This window comes from Acartia tonsa, chromosome 2 (genome assembly GCF_053477335.1).
Source record: "Acartia tonsa isolate MP-2025a chromosome 2, ASM5347733v1, whole genome shotgun sequence".
NCBI classification, from domain to species: domain Eukaryota; kingdom Metazoa; phylum Arthropoda; class Copepoda; order Calanoida; family Acartiidae; genus Acartia; species Acartia tonsa.
Genome location: NC_137261.1, coordinates 41,000,010 through 41,017,308, shown reverse-complemented (window position 1 = coordinate 41,017,308; position 17,299 = coordinate 41,000,010). Strand labels below are relative to the sequence as shown.

General features: G+C 28.6%; 1 protein-coding gene across 1 annotated transcript in view; it reads right to left on the bottom strand.

Moving 5' to 3' along the window:
• Nucleotides 1-442: 442 nt before the first annotated feature.
• The window catches only part of nAChRbeta1 (nicotinic acetylcholine receptor beta1), an 81,236-nt gene continuing 64,379 nt past the window's right edge, over nucleotides 443-17,299 (bottom strand). Inside the window, exons 9-15 of the mRNA XM_080150868.1 lie at nucleotides 17,119-17,244; nucleotides 16,552-16,620; nucleotides 13,999-14,144; nucleotides 13,666-13,705; nucleotides 10,224-10,367; nucleotides 9,247-9,297; nucleotides 443-4,088 (exon numbers count right to left, since the gene is read on the bottom strand). Of these exons, the coding sequence (XP_080006994.1) occupies nucleotides 3,924-4,088; nucleotides 9,247-9,297; nucleotides 10,224-10,367; nucleotides 13,666-13,705; nucleotides 13,999-14,144; nucleotides 16,552-16,620; nucleotides 17,119-17,244 (741 nt within the window). The 3' untranslated portion in view covers nucleotides 443-3,923. The remainder of the gene's footprint in view (nucleotides 4,089-9,246; nucleotides 9,298-10,223; nucleotides 10,368-13,665; nucleotides 13,706-13,998; nucleotides 14,145-16,551; nucleotides 16,621-17,118; nucleotides 17,245-17,299) is intronic.

The following is a 17,299-nucleotide window of genomic DNA, read 5'->3' as shown; positions in this document are numbered from 1 at the left end:
CATCTAAAACCTTGATCTAGAATAAAAAATGTAATAATGTGAAACAGAGTAATTGAATGAAATTTTCATACTTAACCCCTATGAGACTATGCTAAACTAATTAAAATGAACCTAAAATAACCCAAAATTATTCAACAGCTGTAATATTATAAACTAGTGGCTACGCTTCTTTATAGGGCTCTAGGACGACTTAGGGAAAGGAGTAGAATTTGCCATTCAATGTTATTTTCAGACTATAAAAGAATAAAGGGTTAATTTTTCTTGGGAGGGTGGACCTCCAATTTCATTTTTATAATCTTTCCATATAAATGTAAGAAGCTTTGCTGTAAAGGAGAACAATTTTGCTACTACGGTTAGTAAGATTCTATGCTACTGAAACAGACAGCATTCCTGTTACTTTTAAAAATCGCAACTACATCAACATTAAATAAACAACAAAATATTCAATTTATCATTTATTCAACAGTTTTTAACTTTTTTATACATTAAGAATATAAAAGCACCTTTTACTCAAATATAATACTTTCAAGAATAATCGACCATGATTAGTGGCCGATAAGTTACTTTTAATTTAGGATTTTTATCTCCTCTACGACTAATAATAATATTCTTTTTTATTTTCTTACAAATATCAACTTTATATTTTGCCAGGGTGCAATTAAAAACTTTGTATGGCATTGGTGCCAAAAATTTTGCTAAATTTTTATGGTTGGTTAAAGTTGTAGCCGAAAAAAAGTGCACTGAAATATTTTTTTCTTGTTATTTCATTTTTATTTTGCTTTTTTTTCTATCAACATGGGTTAGAAAGATTGATTGAGACCTCGTTTGGATTTTATTGACAATTTATGAGAATAATAGTTTTCTATTTTTTTTATTTGCTACTAACCACATAATATTTTATATCATATACTGTCTTATACAATAATAATAAAAACTGTAAACTGCATGTCAATGATAATATCCAATATTAATTTTGAAACAAATATATATAACACAGATAAACATATTTTTTAAAATTTTGATTATTATTTAACATACTGCTCCTGTAAATGGCGCCTTTTATAATACTTTAATCTTTTCTTAATTAGAACTATGTCAGTCAGTTAATCATTAAGTTTTATACCAGTAATTGCATCAAACTTTCTTTTCAGCTCAATTTTACTTTTACTTGAAATTTCTTTTAATTAAAAATTAAAAAGTTAAAATCTTCATTCATGCTGTTTCTTCAAAACAGTAATCTTAAATCGAAAAAGATTCATTAAAAGACTAAACTCATGTGAGCTAAAAGAAAGTATAAATTTACAAATTAGATTTTTATTTTACAACAAAGTTAATAATGTTTTATGGTCTAATTGTAAAAAGATTCGTTTTAGATAAAAATAAATGAAAGTAAGGAAAAGGTTATCTTAAAACTGAATATTAAACTTTATATTAAAAATTTTATTCTAGAACGATATCATGATACAATTTAACCAAAAACAAACCAATAAAATATTTGAGCACAGCTAAATGAAATCTTGATAATTAAACTTTAAAATTACCAAATTTTCTTTTAAAAATTAAGTTGGATTAAAAGTTTTTTAAGGTTGAAATAATAAGTAATGAAAACCAACTTAATTTATAAAAAACAAATTTATTACAAAAGGTTGTCTTTTTTACCCCAAAATTTGATAACAAATCTGTGTACAAAAATGAACATTTTGATCATTTGATGTTTTTTTTGATCATAATATGCATAATTATACAAACTTGATTTATTTCACTCGTATCACACACACAGTTTTTTGAACATATATTTAAAATTATTTTTAAACAATTTGTTGCCTGCTTAGAGTCTAAATGATTTGAAAGGCTAAACACAAGGAAAAATGTTACTGCACAAGAAGAAATAATAATTTTAAAAATGTTAAATTGCATAATTATATAGAAATTAATTATTCTTCAGGCGCAACATCCATTAATCCCTGGTTTTTCAATTAAGGGCCAAAGCAGGGGAAATAAAAATATCTACATGTACATAAACATTACATACATATATTGCTTTTTCTATTCGGTTTGCTTACAGAGATGAAAGGGGTAGGGTAAATGAAAAAATATTTTGCTTCATGAATATAAGATTTCTTACTATAGATTGTAAAATTTTCTTAATGTAAAATAAAGAAGTATAATATTTCTTCATGAATCATATCCCTTCATCCCTGGGTTGTGAATTGAAGAAGTATTTGAGTATGCCAGGGCCAGGTCAGAAGAACAGCAAAGAATATACAATTCAAATTAACACAGCATCAGTGATGCACATCACATTGGACTTCAGAACAAATAAAGTTGAAGGTATCGCCCAGTTTTTCTTTCAAAATATCATTAATTGGAATTTTATTAAAAATTTCTTGCAAGAAGAATAAGATAAATGTTTTAAAAATGGTCTCTAATGTATTATTTCATTCTGTGATCTCTACCTTTAACTTTTTTCATTAAGAATTCCATCATGACAAGTTTACTTTTAGCATACAGAAATAATTTATTTTTTGTCAACTATAAATATTTGAGCTATTCACTAGTTAATGGTTTTTTTGTCCTTTAACATATGAAACAGATATAAATAACTTCAATTTTTGGTATCATAATAATCAAATTTTTATCTATCTTTTACGTGAGGTAAATTATTATTTATAAATCTATTAAAATTTAGATAAACATAAATTGGTTAAATATAATATTTTTTCTAATTTTCTTTATCTAATTTACACTTTAAATGTTCAAACTTTATAATGAACTCAATCCTTGAGCAGTTTTATAAATACAATTTTCCTATTTAGTTCAAAAAATTTAATTGCAAAAAAAAAACAGTTTGATTTTAACTATTAATCTTAATAGGAATTCTAAAACTTTAAAAAATATTTAGATTGAAATGAAAGTAAAAAAATAAAATTAAAATTCCCATTTACTGTTTAACAAGATAACTGAACAAAATGGTTTCTGATTATTAAATGGATACAAATATAAATCTAAAAGATTTAATTATTCTATTTATTTTTAATACGCGCATTTTTTTTTCTTGAAAAGATCACACGCGTTCTTCAAATCACGAACTACAATTTATGCGTTTTTTTGTGCCTAGAAATACGAATTAATCGTGCTTTATTTTGGAGCAGGAATAGGGGGGCAGGAGAGATAAGGAGCAAGGGGAGTGATAAGAAGGCGGTAAGCGGGGCGGCGGTAAACATGACAGTTATTTCTTTAACCAATTGGTGCATCCGCACTCGAATTTGCCTCCCCGCAGTCGCCGCGCTGTCACGCTGCACTTTTTGAATGCGCTCATTAGTCAATACCTCAAACATTACATTACTAAGTATAAAAAAAAATTTGGGTCTACAAATAACAAAATTAACTCTTTTCAAAGATTTATCAAAGAATTAATATTCGTTGAAAAAATTGCATTGCTAATTGAAGCTCTAAAAATTAAATATTTTTGAACAAATATTTCATAGATATAAAAAACCAAAGTTAAATTTAAATCAAGACCATAATATGATGCTTAATAATGGTTATAAATACAAATTATGAATTTTATGTCTTTTTAAATCACAATTTTATACAATTTATAATATATTATTTGATTATACAAAACACTTTAATTTATCAAAAAAACCGGTTTTAGTGATATAACTCACGTTATAACATGATTCCATGATTAATAAGCATCATTAATAATGATAATAATATTGTCCTACACAATAATTATAACTTTTTTTACTACTTAAAACAGGCAAAGACACCAAGCACATTATTTTATTATTTTATGCACACTTCTTTTCTTCATGATTTAGTTTCATTTTAACATTATAAAAATTAGCACTAGATTAATTGTCTTTATTTGTTGTATTATTATTATTAATAAAATTGTTTTTTTTATCTACTTAAATTTATTTTCCCCTGTAGATGTCTATAATTTTGTCCTGGTCAACGAACTCGAATATATGAGGAGCATCCATGAGAATGCCGACTGTGCCGATGGTTGTGACAAGGAAGAATATCCACAGCTGTGCTCTGTCCACCACCATAGCCACAAATTTCCAGTCCTCGCGGATCTGAAAATGGGAAGATAATTTAGTTTGGAAACTTAATAATATCGTTGCATAAGGCTACTTAAAATTCATGTTTCAAAGTTAAGAATAAAATTTTATAACTAAAAGTGCACCAAAATTTCTTTAATAATTTTCATCATTCATATTTTCGTTTCATTTTTAACAGGGTTTGTAAAAATGAGCTGTCCCCCCCAAATAAAAAGCACAATATCGGGACTTTTTAGCTTTCAAATAATCCATTTGTTCATTCCATTACAATATCCTTTAATCTTGTTTTTTCATCTTTAATTTTTGCTTAATTTGTGTAGCCTTGACTTCAATAAAACGTTTGAAAATAAAAATGTGTAGATTTTTGTGGTTAATTTCCTTTAATAATTTACATAATTTACAGATATTCCATAAGCAATATTATGCACATAAGGGAAACGTTTTTAATAATGTATAGAATAGTAGTGAGTTTTGAGTATACCATAAACGGATAAAGTTGATTCTTGAATAGGTCTTTGGTTATTTTCCAAGGGGGAATTAGGGTAACCCCCACAAGAAAATTGTCCTTTAGAAATTTCCCCAACCCCCAATTTTATTTTTATTTAGAAAAAAATCAAACATGGGGGAAAGAAGGGAACTTCCCTCCTGTAAAGAAGCCACTAGAGGTCAGTGGAGAAGCCATAAGTATAAGAAAAGATTAGAAGGTCATGCTGAATATTAACCACAGTACAATTATAAATTATACAAATATCATATCTAATATAAATGCTATTACTTCTAAATAGAAATATATATAGAACTCTGTGTAGTGTCCAAGATTAATACACATATAAATAACACACACACACACACACACAAACACACATACCCACTTTTGACAGGTAATTATATTCTCTGGCGCTGAATAATACCGCAATATAAACTGTGGTGCCGCATTATTATATTTATTCGCCTCTCTTACTATATTGTGGATGTATAAGGGTACGATAGAAATTGGCCATATCAAAGTTATTAAACCTGAACTTAAAAAAACTATGTATTATAGAATTGTCAGTTTATAAGTTCTTTAAAGTAAATAAAAATTAATTAAGCTATCCTAAATTAATATAAAAGTTAAAAGTAAAATAAAACTTTAGATTATGATTTCAATAATATTACTTTAAATTTTTTCTTCTTCATATTTTTGAATTCTTCTTTAGTCAAATTCAGTGGAACTCTTTTGTGTATGTATAATTTACTGTGTAGATTAATAGACTTGGTACGAATAAAGCATCTTAATATATAGTTTTACATAAAAATGCAATTAATGATCTATTAATAGCATATGAACCATACTACAAATATTAGTGAATAATTAAAGTAAAATGTGTAAAATAGATGTAAAGATAAACATCGGTTTACAGCAAAGGATTGCATTACAACACACCCATACTTTGGTAATTGTTAATGATTAAAAAAAATATTGTGTATGGAATATGTTAAAACTAAAGTATCTTAAAGATAAACACGTAAACGTTTGACTTTAATTTTATTAGATTTCTTCATTTCAAAAGTTTTATGTTCCAAAACTATTTGAAATTCAGTGAAAATATTAGAAACGAGCCTAGTGTAAGGTTATCCCAATATAGACTGGACACAAATCATGGTATGATAGCTAGTAGGAGGTTTTATCTTTATCTTTATGTTTATATACATATACCTACCCATTCTTCTACTCTAATTAATTAAAAAATAATAACAAAACAAAGATTTATTTTGGTAGGAAACATTTAAATTTTTCTTTTCATTAGAGATACTTACAAAGAAGATAATGAATACATTCGTACGAGGAGTTAGTTGCTCAAAAAATCAGCATGTGACGTAATAAAAATGAGCGAGATGAGAGGAGAAGTGGGAAATTTTGGACATCTAACATTATTAGTTATGAAATCCCACTTTCAAAGGGAAACTTTCAATTAAATATATAATAGCTTTGATATTAAACTATTCTATTTTACAATTATTTATTATTAAAAAAGACAAATAATAGCTGAATCAGATTCATTTTATGTTGATTATTTTATTTAAATAAATCGTCGGAAAAGTAAAAGTTTTTGTAGAGTATTTCCCTACAATAGTGCAATTCCATTTCTATTTATATAAGAACATTTTTATTTTAGCAAAAATATCATATATTCCTTCTTTGTATTAAAAATAAAACGAGACTCATTGCAGAAAAGTGAAATTCTGCAGTTTTGTTAAAGTTCAAAAAACGTTGTTTGTTTGAGGTTTTTAAGGATAACTACACAATTATCTAGCATTGCAGTAACACTTTCATTATAAGGTTTCTAAGATATTTAATACAGAAGAATTACAATTGAATTATTTTGTTGATAAAGATGAAATTTTCTGTTACATATCAAATACAGAACCAGTTTTTCAACCTTGAAGCAGAATAACTTTTATTCTTTAAAAAGTGCATTTTCAAACTTTGGAAAAGTTTAACGAAATTTTAAGTAGATCGTATATCTCCGGCTTGTGTAGATTGTGTAATCAGTTTTAGATTTAGCGTAGAAACTTTACGAATATTTCTATGTTTTTTTAAAGTTATAAGACTATAGGCCTCTAGGAACACGGAGGGGGAGGTTGAAATCGTTATACTAATTTTTTACCCTCACCCAAAATAGTTATAAATCTTGCCATGACATATAAAAGGTTACACTGTAAAGGTGAACAACGGTTCTGCAGTAAGAGGGGATTCTTCGGTACAGACACACAGAGATCCTTTTACTTTATAATAAGGATACAACAATAAATGAATTACAGAACCTCCTTTAAAATTATTTTTTTTTTCTTGTCAATTTCATAGCAATTAAATATACCTAATTTAAATATTATAAGAAAGATAATCAAAAATACCCAAGTCAACAAAACATTTTTTTTTGTATGCGACTAAAACTATTCAGGTTGACTTTCTATTATGTTAGAAGTAAAACTTACGCATCTAAAAGGAAATTTTAATATGAAAAGAAAATTGGGACAGGTATTACATTTTTTCCAGGGAGGTAGGGGCCAGTGGTTACATAATTAATCTACACCACTCTGTTCCACTCAATATTACGGTTAACCAAAGACATAGATTTTAATGTGAATTTTTAATTCATCGTTGATTGCCCTAACAATGTACTCATGCATTTTCTTAAAGTTATATAAAAATATATTTTATGAATGCAGCTTCATTTATATATGCTATCCTATAACATAAAGGAGTATGTTTGAAGCTTAAGATTTCAATGACTATTGAACTGATTGTTTTTTCCAATCAAGGGAACCTTCACAAAGGTCCCAGAGTGGTTTTAGGCAATTTTTTCAACTTTTTATGTCTTCAAATCAACCATTTAATTTTAAAAATATTGGGCAAAAAAACATTGTGAATATCAAAAAGATTATTCTACAAATGGAAACCTTACTAAAAAAAAACTTTCAAAATTTTCAAAACTGTTGAATAAATTTTATACAAATATTTCATAATAGTTATTTCTCGTATCGTATTATAGACGGCTTTCCGCGGATATAGAATGTATAATTATAAGATTAAAACTATTTTTTTTATCCCCGAGGTGCCGGAGGCACCGGCTAAAAAAACTGGTTTCAATCTTATGATTGTACATTTCTATATTTGTAGAAAACTGGATATAATACGATGCTAGACATAGTTTTTTCGTATTCATGAGAACCGGTTACTATCCACCGGATTCGAATGAATACGAGAAAAGGTTTTAATGATCTATTAACATTTTAGTATCAAATTTGATATATAAATTAAAATTATGGAAATATATACATCCCTTTTTTCCTAATGATATGTAAGTTTTTTCTCTCAAGTATAAGAGCCTTGAAAAGAAAGAAAGAATGAAAAGATAATATATGGAAATGCATTTCTAGGAGCAAATAAAACAAAATCTGTTAAATCTTTTCAAACATGCTGGAAAACACATAATCCCCCCTCTGCGAATATTTGACAACAGTCGAAATTTTATTTCAAGTTTCATCTATGCCATGCCTTTGCGAAGAGCTTAATCAATATACATAGTACCAAAATAAACTTAACTAAGCACAACAAAAAATACATCAATTGTATCAAGCTAAGATAATTACGAGCCAAAACAAGTTGAGGGTTGGTTGGTGTTTCAATGGTTTTTTGAATAAAATTACCCAAACTCTCTTCAGACCTTCCCGCATAGGAGAGAATGGCCCTTTAGATGTTCTCGTCAATTAGGCTTTGCAGTTAGATTGGCAACTACCACTAGAATTAGAACTAGAACTACCACTTTGTTTTCATCAACATTTGCACCACCTACACACCACAATACAGACAACAGATATAGAGGAAATTCATTTTTTCTTTCTTTAAAAAATCATTACTATAAACAGATGTCTATGGACGAAAAAGATGATCAAAAAGGAGATATTTCTGCGAGTTTTCTTTTTTTTTTTCATGGGCAATTTCTATATAATGCATATAATGGATGTACTTTTATTATTGGTAAGAAACGTTTTTATCCCATGGAAATAAATGGGATTCGGAGCTGTGCTGTAATAACTGTTGGCATAGTATTTTTTATCAAATGTAAAAAATGTAATTTATTTCTATATTTTAAACTAAGGTTTTCATGTTACTGGTCTATATTTGTCAAAAATAAATAAAAATTCTAAAAACTCTCTTTGAGAATCTATGTGTAGTAACTGTAGATTAGTGGTATACACTAAAAAGTTTTCAAGTACCCTCAATGAATCCTTTACCATTTTCCTATTATATGGCAGGATATACGGATAAAAACATTCAAGGCCAACTTTTAGATACTTTTACTTTTAAATGAATTCTTTAAAATCATAATGAAATAGGAGCCAATTTCAATTAAAAGTTAAGAATGAATTATTTTCTCATCATTTCCAAGATCACCTTTAAAAAGCCTCTTTTATCATGTACTATTATCTTAGTAATTCAAACAATAATTCCTTCGATTTCACAACCTTTGTTTTGAAGTTGAAACTCTGTAAATAAGTTGTGCCTGTTTACTGACCAAGGCAATACCCTCTTTTTCTATCAGGTAGATGACATAACATATCTGTTAATAACATCCCAACAGCTGATAGAAGCGTTAAATTGTAGTGTGAAATATAAATTACCCACCTGAACATATTCATCCTCGTTTCTCAGATGTTCTGCAATAAACTCTACGGCCTGAAATAAAACAAGAATTACAATATCCACAACGACAAAGCACTTATTTTTTTTCTAAAGCTTAAAATATTGGAATTTGCTGGTCCGAAATGGTTGTACTATCGGGTAAAGTCCTAAATCTTGGAGTGGTTCTTTGCTATTTCATAAACTTCCCAGCCTTCCCTCGGTAGAGGCTAGGAGCGAATCAACTTGTCATGCTATAAATTGATGGTCAAAGTATGAGTAGTATTCATGTCGAACAAACAGACAAAAAAACGGAAAAAGCAGGTTTTGTTTAGGAATCTTCAAATATCCGTAGCCTTTCTGATTTCTTTGGTATAGGTACATGTAGACGGACAGGCATACATTTCAGTAATACTTCCAAAAATATTCTAAAATTTTATTTCATTTTTCTTATAAAACTTGGGTTTGATTACTCTTCATATAAAACTTTTCAGCATAAACTTTTGGAAAAAGATAAATGATAAACTCATAAACTTTATTTCATATTTTAAACATGATAAAACACAGTCATTTTTAATAAATAGATGAGAATAAGTTAATTTTGATCATAATGTATGTTTCAAAATTGTATACAATTCAATTTGACAAAATTTAATTTGATATATGTCAAATAATGATCTTATTTAATATATTTTTGTATTTTTTTAAATCAAAATTAAAAAAAAAAGATTATACATAACTATTTATAACAATTTCTCAAAAATTAGCAATAACTTACTGAACTGTCATTCATTATCGATAAATATACGAAATTTTCGAGAAAGGATCTTTTTTACATAGACAATTCAATTTATACTCCTATTAAACGTAAGCGTTACTGACAGTCGGTTGGCCGGAGGTAATAACAAAATATCCAATTACCCAATTATAGAGTAGCCACGCTACTAAAGATCCTCCTTTGTTAAACATTAACTTTTGTATACCTGAGTTGCCTTGTAAGCCTCTGGAGAGAGGAACATATCGCTAATGTCACTATTTCTTCTGTCAGGGAGGGGGGAGTGCTCCTCAAAACTCTGGCTAGCGTGTAGCTTGCACGTAGGGGTGTGCAGGTCACTCAATTCCATCACCTGAAACAGAACCCAGTTATATAAAGTAGTAAGTGATTTTTGTATTAAGATCTAGATTACTACTCTATTTTTATAGCCCCTGCATTACTTTACGAATACAGAGCCCCAAACGGACATTGTCACGTCATAAAGAAGCATTCCAACTGCAAATACTGTTTTCATTTACTTAATAAGTCTTGTATTTATTGATACATGAACTAAATAACTGGATCAAATATAAACAGGTAACCACATAAAGTTAATAAAAATGTGTAGAAATGTCAATATTTAGTAACGACATAGAGAGTTCGCGTTCAAATCTCCAGTTAATTCGAATTTCGATATTCACATATTCAAAAACTAAAATATAAACCTTCAAAAATTAAAATTCAAACTTTAATCAATTCTTATTATCTAATATATGTAAAAAGTATAAGGTAAGTAAGAAATGAGGTAATATATAATAATAGTAATGTTGTTTGTATGTAATAATGTATAACATAGAATGTAAAATGATGGTGATTATTTATTGATAAATAATAAATGTTATGTATAAAAGTTTGACAGAGAGCTGTTATTCAAGGCTCGTCAACCGCGTATTTCAAGGGGGCATAAGCTGCAGAAAAAGTAACCTTTTTTAAGTACTTTTGATAACAACACAAGGCTTAGAATCTAATGTTATTTAAAGCTCGGCGTTTTATTTTTATGATGCATTTTTATTCATGTAAATTTCAGATAAATTAGCTCTATAACAAGAACATTGTCATAATTTGTTTATTTATTTAATATATCAACATATGTATGTAGTAATTAAGTTAAAGTTATGTCGACAATGTATAAGTTATGACCACGCGTATTAATGCAAAAATTTCATATCGATATTATATCAGTTATGACCGCATTTCGTATAACATATTTCATTGATTTTAAATATCAAGATTTAATAATGATCTAAAGTAGGTAATAATTGCGGCTGACTGCGGTATTAAATGTGTAAAAGTGAAAATATTTCTGCGGGTGCGGTTGGGAAGCTCTGTTATAAATAATTATTCATTACCTCGCCAGATGCATTATCCTTGTGTTACTCATTATTGACATAAACAATGATATATTCATTAGATACAATAATTAACAAGCACACCATCATCCATAGGTATACAACAAAAGACAATATTAAAGAAGTACATTTTCATAAATATCCAATAGGGCTATTGCAAAATATCTTAAAATAATTTACCAGAGGTTTAAGGGTAAAAGCGTTTCTAAGTTTTTTTCTGCTTCTGGTTGGCTTAAACGTTTTTTTGGGCTTAAAACTGTATCATAATTGGATTGTACAAAGTAACAGTGTCCAAAGGAGCAAATATGCTGCAAAATTGTGTCAAAAATGATCCAAGTGACGTCATAAAATAAGGGAGAAGAGTGGGAAAGAAAACCCCTAAAAAATGGATAATCCCTCATTTTCATGACACAATTTTGCAGCAATTTGGTCTTTATCTGTCCACAGTTTTCAACAAATAATTTAAATCAATAAAAAGTGTGATTATTATTTTAAAACAAACAGAGATTAATTCATTGTTCATTGTTCTATTACTGCAAAGCCTGGGTACTAATTTATACAAATTTTATTAGTTGTTCTGTTTTTTGTTGTTGATTTGACTTAATACTGTGTTTGATAGAAACAAATTAAACATTTCTATAGGGATTTGATTAGTTAATTATCGCATCGAAGGCCATGGCTAACAAAAGTGGTAATTGTTATACGATTAAATTTCAACTTTCGTAGAAAATTGCCGTAATACAATGCTATACATGTGTTTTTTTTATCCGTATAGCCAACTTAAGAACCGGTCTAATCCAACAGATATTAATCGGTCTCCAAGCCATACTGAAAAATTACTTAACGAAGTAAATCTAATTTTTATAACTGACTTTAAAAGAATTGTAAATAATACTTTAGCAGCACTTTATACAAAATGTATAGAATTATTATTGATAAAATAATGTCAATACTTTGCTGCGTAAAAAATTTCTATTTTATTCTAGATTTATTCTTTCTCAGAACTCGGAATGTATTTTTAGTTTTACAGTGAAAGCAAAATTGAGGAATAAGTTTCTATAAGTGTTGCTTCAGAACGACAGAATAAACAATAGGTTTAATTTTTCATTGGATAACTGTTTTTCCTCCAAATATGTATTTTTACCTAAATCACAAATATACTGTTTAAAATTGTTTAATTTTACTTTCGTAAGGCTACCTTATCAATTTCATAACATAAAGTGATAAGTTGTTTTTCTGACTCTATTTAAGTCAAAAAAATCTCATAAATAGCTGGATTGGTTGTTTAACAGTTTTATGGGTGTTATTGTTAGACCAGGGCAGGTTTTGTGCTATATAGCAGTAAATTAGTCAATCCAGAAAGCTATTATGAATAAAAAATCTTGGGCTAGGGCTGAAGCCATTTGTTGTTTGAAATAGCATTTGGTCAAAATCGACACCATTTATATTCTCTCTCCATCTCTTTTCTCTCTTTCTTTTTCTTTCTCCTTACCCTTCTTTTTCTCTTGTTTTCTAAGCATCTCTCCCCCAATATCCTCAATTATTTCTCTCTTTACGGTCTAACTCTTGAAAGAGACTCAAATATATGTAAAATATACAAAAATCTACATTTGGATACAAATTGGGAATAATAAACACGCAACCTCGACATAGGCTCTACATATATTTAGAGAGAAATGTGATATAGTTGTTAATATTATTCTGATAATGTTTTTGTAATAAGGAAAAACTATAAAACCAATATATCGAATAAATTACTGTGTTAATGGATTGGTCTATGAGAATTTTTTCTTGGGAATACGCTAGCCACAAACATTTCTTTGGGATAATTGATTTAATGCTTGTATGCCAAAACAGCTTATGGGTAAATACATTATAATTTGTTAAAACGATTAAAATCTTGATTATGCAAGAGTTACTTTAACAATAATAATTTTTTTAAAAGGATTTTTGAAATTTTCTTTTATTTATCTTTTAATAGTTCAATTTTGTTATATCTGACGTTATAAAACTGGTAATATTTATTTTTATTTCAAAGATAGTATGTTTTCAACCTATTTTAAAAAAATACTTTAAGACATGAAGATATATTTCGATTTTTGCAATAATTTATTTCGAATTTATTTCAAAATAAGGGAAAGAGTTGTTTGTGCACCAAAGATTTGCATAACAGGCACGTACTTTTTAACCCTTACAATAGACGGCCGACAGACAAATAAATTGTAAAGTAGCCGCACACTATATAAAAAAACTGTTACTTACCTCTATTTTATTTTTCATGTGGTCAGGCAAGTGCTCTCTGTAGTTCAGCAACAAAATTTTGTTTCAGGTTTGAAATTATAACAAAAACAATCATGTCTAGCCAGAGAGAAAAACATTTAAATCTGCCAATTAACAAGGAAGTAACTTCAATTTTAACTGAAACATAAACAGGTTTTCTCTAAAAACAAAAACATGTCATAGAATAAATTATTGAATAACTTTAATTTATGTTTTACTAACAAAAATACATTTTGCTATTGATAAAATTTGTTGTAAAGAGGACAAACTCAAAAATTTTGTATTGTTTGAAAAGTGAACAAAATTAGTTTCCTGGAGGGGCCTCGTGACAAATGCTTGGGGAGCTCGGGGGGCGGCGGGGAGAAGTGGGAGGGGGGCATAGGCATCCCCCGGGGAGGAGGGGTGGGGGAGTCATATCCAGTACTCGTTGGGGGTGGCAACCGTCTTGTTGAATGGCCTCCCTGAAAAGTATAATTTTTGGTTAGTTTTAACATTATTTTATTGACAAAAATCTGTGTTCATGCCATTTTTTATGTTTGTTTAAGATACGATATCTGTCCAATTTTCGCCTAATTATAAGGGTTTTTTAAAATAAGCATAATGAGGTTTAAAATTACTAGAACAATTACATCAAACAGAAACAAGCAAATTTTTTTTTGCAAAAAGACATAAATATTCTAAAGCAATGCATAGGAAAGCATTGCTTGAAAAAACTAAATAATGAACATATTGAAATAAATATCCTACAAATATAAAATATATATGTATTGCATTTCTATCTATTTCAGCTGAATTGGAAAAAGAGAATATTTGACAAAAGAATTCATGTGTATCGAGGCTCAAGGATAAGGTATAATAAACATGTTTTTGAGAGCGAGGCTTTTCTAAAATTAAATTTTGTACTAAGGATGTCCAAGAGGTAAAGAAGATTAGCCCCCAAATTCTTTTTACTAATCAGGTAAATTTTCTAATTAGTACAAAAGAAAATTTGTTAGAAGGCGCTCGCGCGTCTTGTTACCACACACGCTTTAATTACCCCCCTATTGATAATTTTGCCCTAGGCTGGATCTTTAAATGTGTAGCCGTAGCAGTAGCCGTGGTCTTGAACGTAGTCGTGGCTGTAGTCGTAGCCGTCGCCACTGCCAGTGCTGCCAATAAAACATAAAGATCCAGCTCTAGACTCCCCCCCCCCAAAAAAAAAAAGCTTAAACGTCCTTGGAATGTACTGAGAAGCTTGAGACAGGTTTACACCATAAAAAAAGAATTACTTCTAAAATCTTATTTGTTGATTTTAAAATAAAGGTTTTGCCTCCCTTTTGCAATTTTATCTTCCCTTCCACCCCTAGCAAAAATAATGAAATAATAAGCTATTTTACACTTTTACTACAAAAATTCAAGATTTTCCTTAAACTTTTTATGATATAATGTTGAAAATATGCAAATAAAAGTTAAGAAGGGCATTTAAATTCTGAACTTTTGTCCATTTAATCCCTGTGGACAAACTCAGGGCAGGAGAGGACAAAGGATGATAAAATAATCTTCTACCCCAAAAAAAAATTGCATTTAGAATTAAAAAATATTATAAGATAAGTTTAAAAGGGTTAAAAAATAGAATACCTCCCCTTAACATTTTCATCAATATTGATATCTATAAAAGGCAGATTTATTTTATCCATATATAACTTTGAGAAAAATTTAATTATTGTCGATTGACTTATGCCCATATCCCTGTGGAAAACTTGTTTTATTAATATTCTTGTTTGAAGCCTAGAGAGAGGTACACAGAGCTACAGAGAGCTACATGTTTTCTTCAATAACAACTTCATCAAATATTAATCACCAACCAAACGCACGCACACACAAACACACACAAAATGAAAAAAGAAAGAAACAAACTTTTTAAAGGGAGAGGGGGAAAGTAGAGAAAAAAAGATGAATAGAGTTAGAGATATATTTAGAAATGAGAAAAAAGTGGTATAAAAAAAGACCCCAGAAAGTTTGGGAAAAAAGAGGTAGAAAGAAAAAGTATATCAAATTGTAAATAAACGTGGAAATTGAAAACGAAGTAAAATTATTATCAGCAAAAAAGAGGAAAAAGATAAATACAAAACACAAGATAGAGAAAGAGATAGATGATAGATAAAAGAGAGAGACAAAGAAATAGAAAAAATTCTTCCCTAAAGTTTATCATTTAAAAGTCCATTAATCTTAACCTTGTACAATAAATTTTTGCTTTTAACCTCCCCTCAATAAAAAAGTTATATTTAATCAAAAAATGTAAACCCATTAAATCAAGTAAAATTAATTTTTCTGTCCCGAGTTAGAATTTCGAAGGAAATTAGAAATAAAAAAGAAGAGGAAAGAGAGAAATAAATAGTGGAGAAAATATATATGCAAAAGGAGAAAAAGGATAAAAAACTGAAGATCTAAGAATAGAAAATAGTATAAACCAAAAGAGGACATGACATTGTTTATAGATATGATTTATTTGGAAGAGAATACATTACGGTCATGATACAGCGACTTTTTAAACAATTGTATTAAGATAAAGCTATTTATAAGCTTCTTAATCTTAAGAGTTTGTGCTTTCACTCTAACCCATATCTTGAAAACCAGTTATTTTCAATCATGTAGAGCACTATTCATATGAGGAACTAACCTTGCTGGGATCTTCTTACCTTAACTTTACTTAACCCAACCTAACCTAACCCAAAAAAGCATACAATTATTTCAAATATAAGCTGTAAAAAATTATCAAAATGTCCGATATCTCCAGAGGCTATATTACGTGTTGCTTTAAGCAATGCAATTCTTTAATAACCCTTTGTCCATCAGTTGATTGGTACTTGTGTATGTAAGAATACTAACCTGCATTTCCATCATCCATCTTAGCCGAGTTTTCTTCGGCCTTCTCATGAACAAGAAGATCGGTAAATACTGAAAAAATAAATAATCAAATTGATTTTAGATGATGTCATAAATATGGGTATATTGTATAAGAGTAGATCATGTATTAAGACAAAAATCTCTTAAGCTCAGAATTATTTAATTTCTAGGGTTGGGCCGGATATCCGGCCATTTTCAATATCCGGCCGGATACCGGATATTGAAACTATCCGGCCAAATATCCTAATATAATCTTTTATATTTTAATTTCACAGTACATGATCTTTTTTAATCAAGACAATTGTTTAAAATAAATAGACTATAAACAGGTTAATCAATATTAACAGTCAAAAATAGAATACTAATATTTTTTTTATAGTGTTGCGCAACCAATTTTCATAAAACTTTTCGTTGAACTTTTGGAATCTTGAAGACTACACGATCCTCTTAGGCACCAAATGTGTCATTTTCTAAGTTATTTATGAATATAAATATCATTGCTTAACTCTCATATGTGTATAATTTTTGAAATTAAGAAAATGTAATTACCTTGATAAAGACTACACGTATCCAGTTAGGCATTGAGTGTGTCCTGGGGCCCCTGAAGTTCCAGTTGATGATGACAACTGTCACCAGAATACTCACCGTGTTCATGATGAAGGTGAACAATAAATACTGAAATAGAAAAACAAAATATTAGAAAAAAGTTTCAGTTTTATCTCAAAGTACC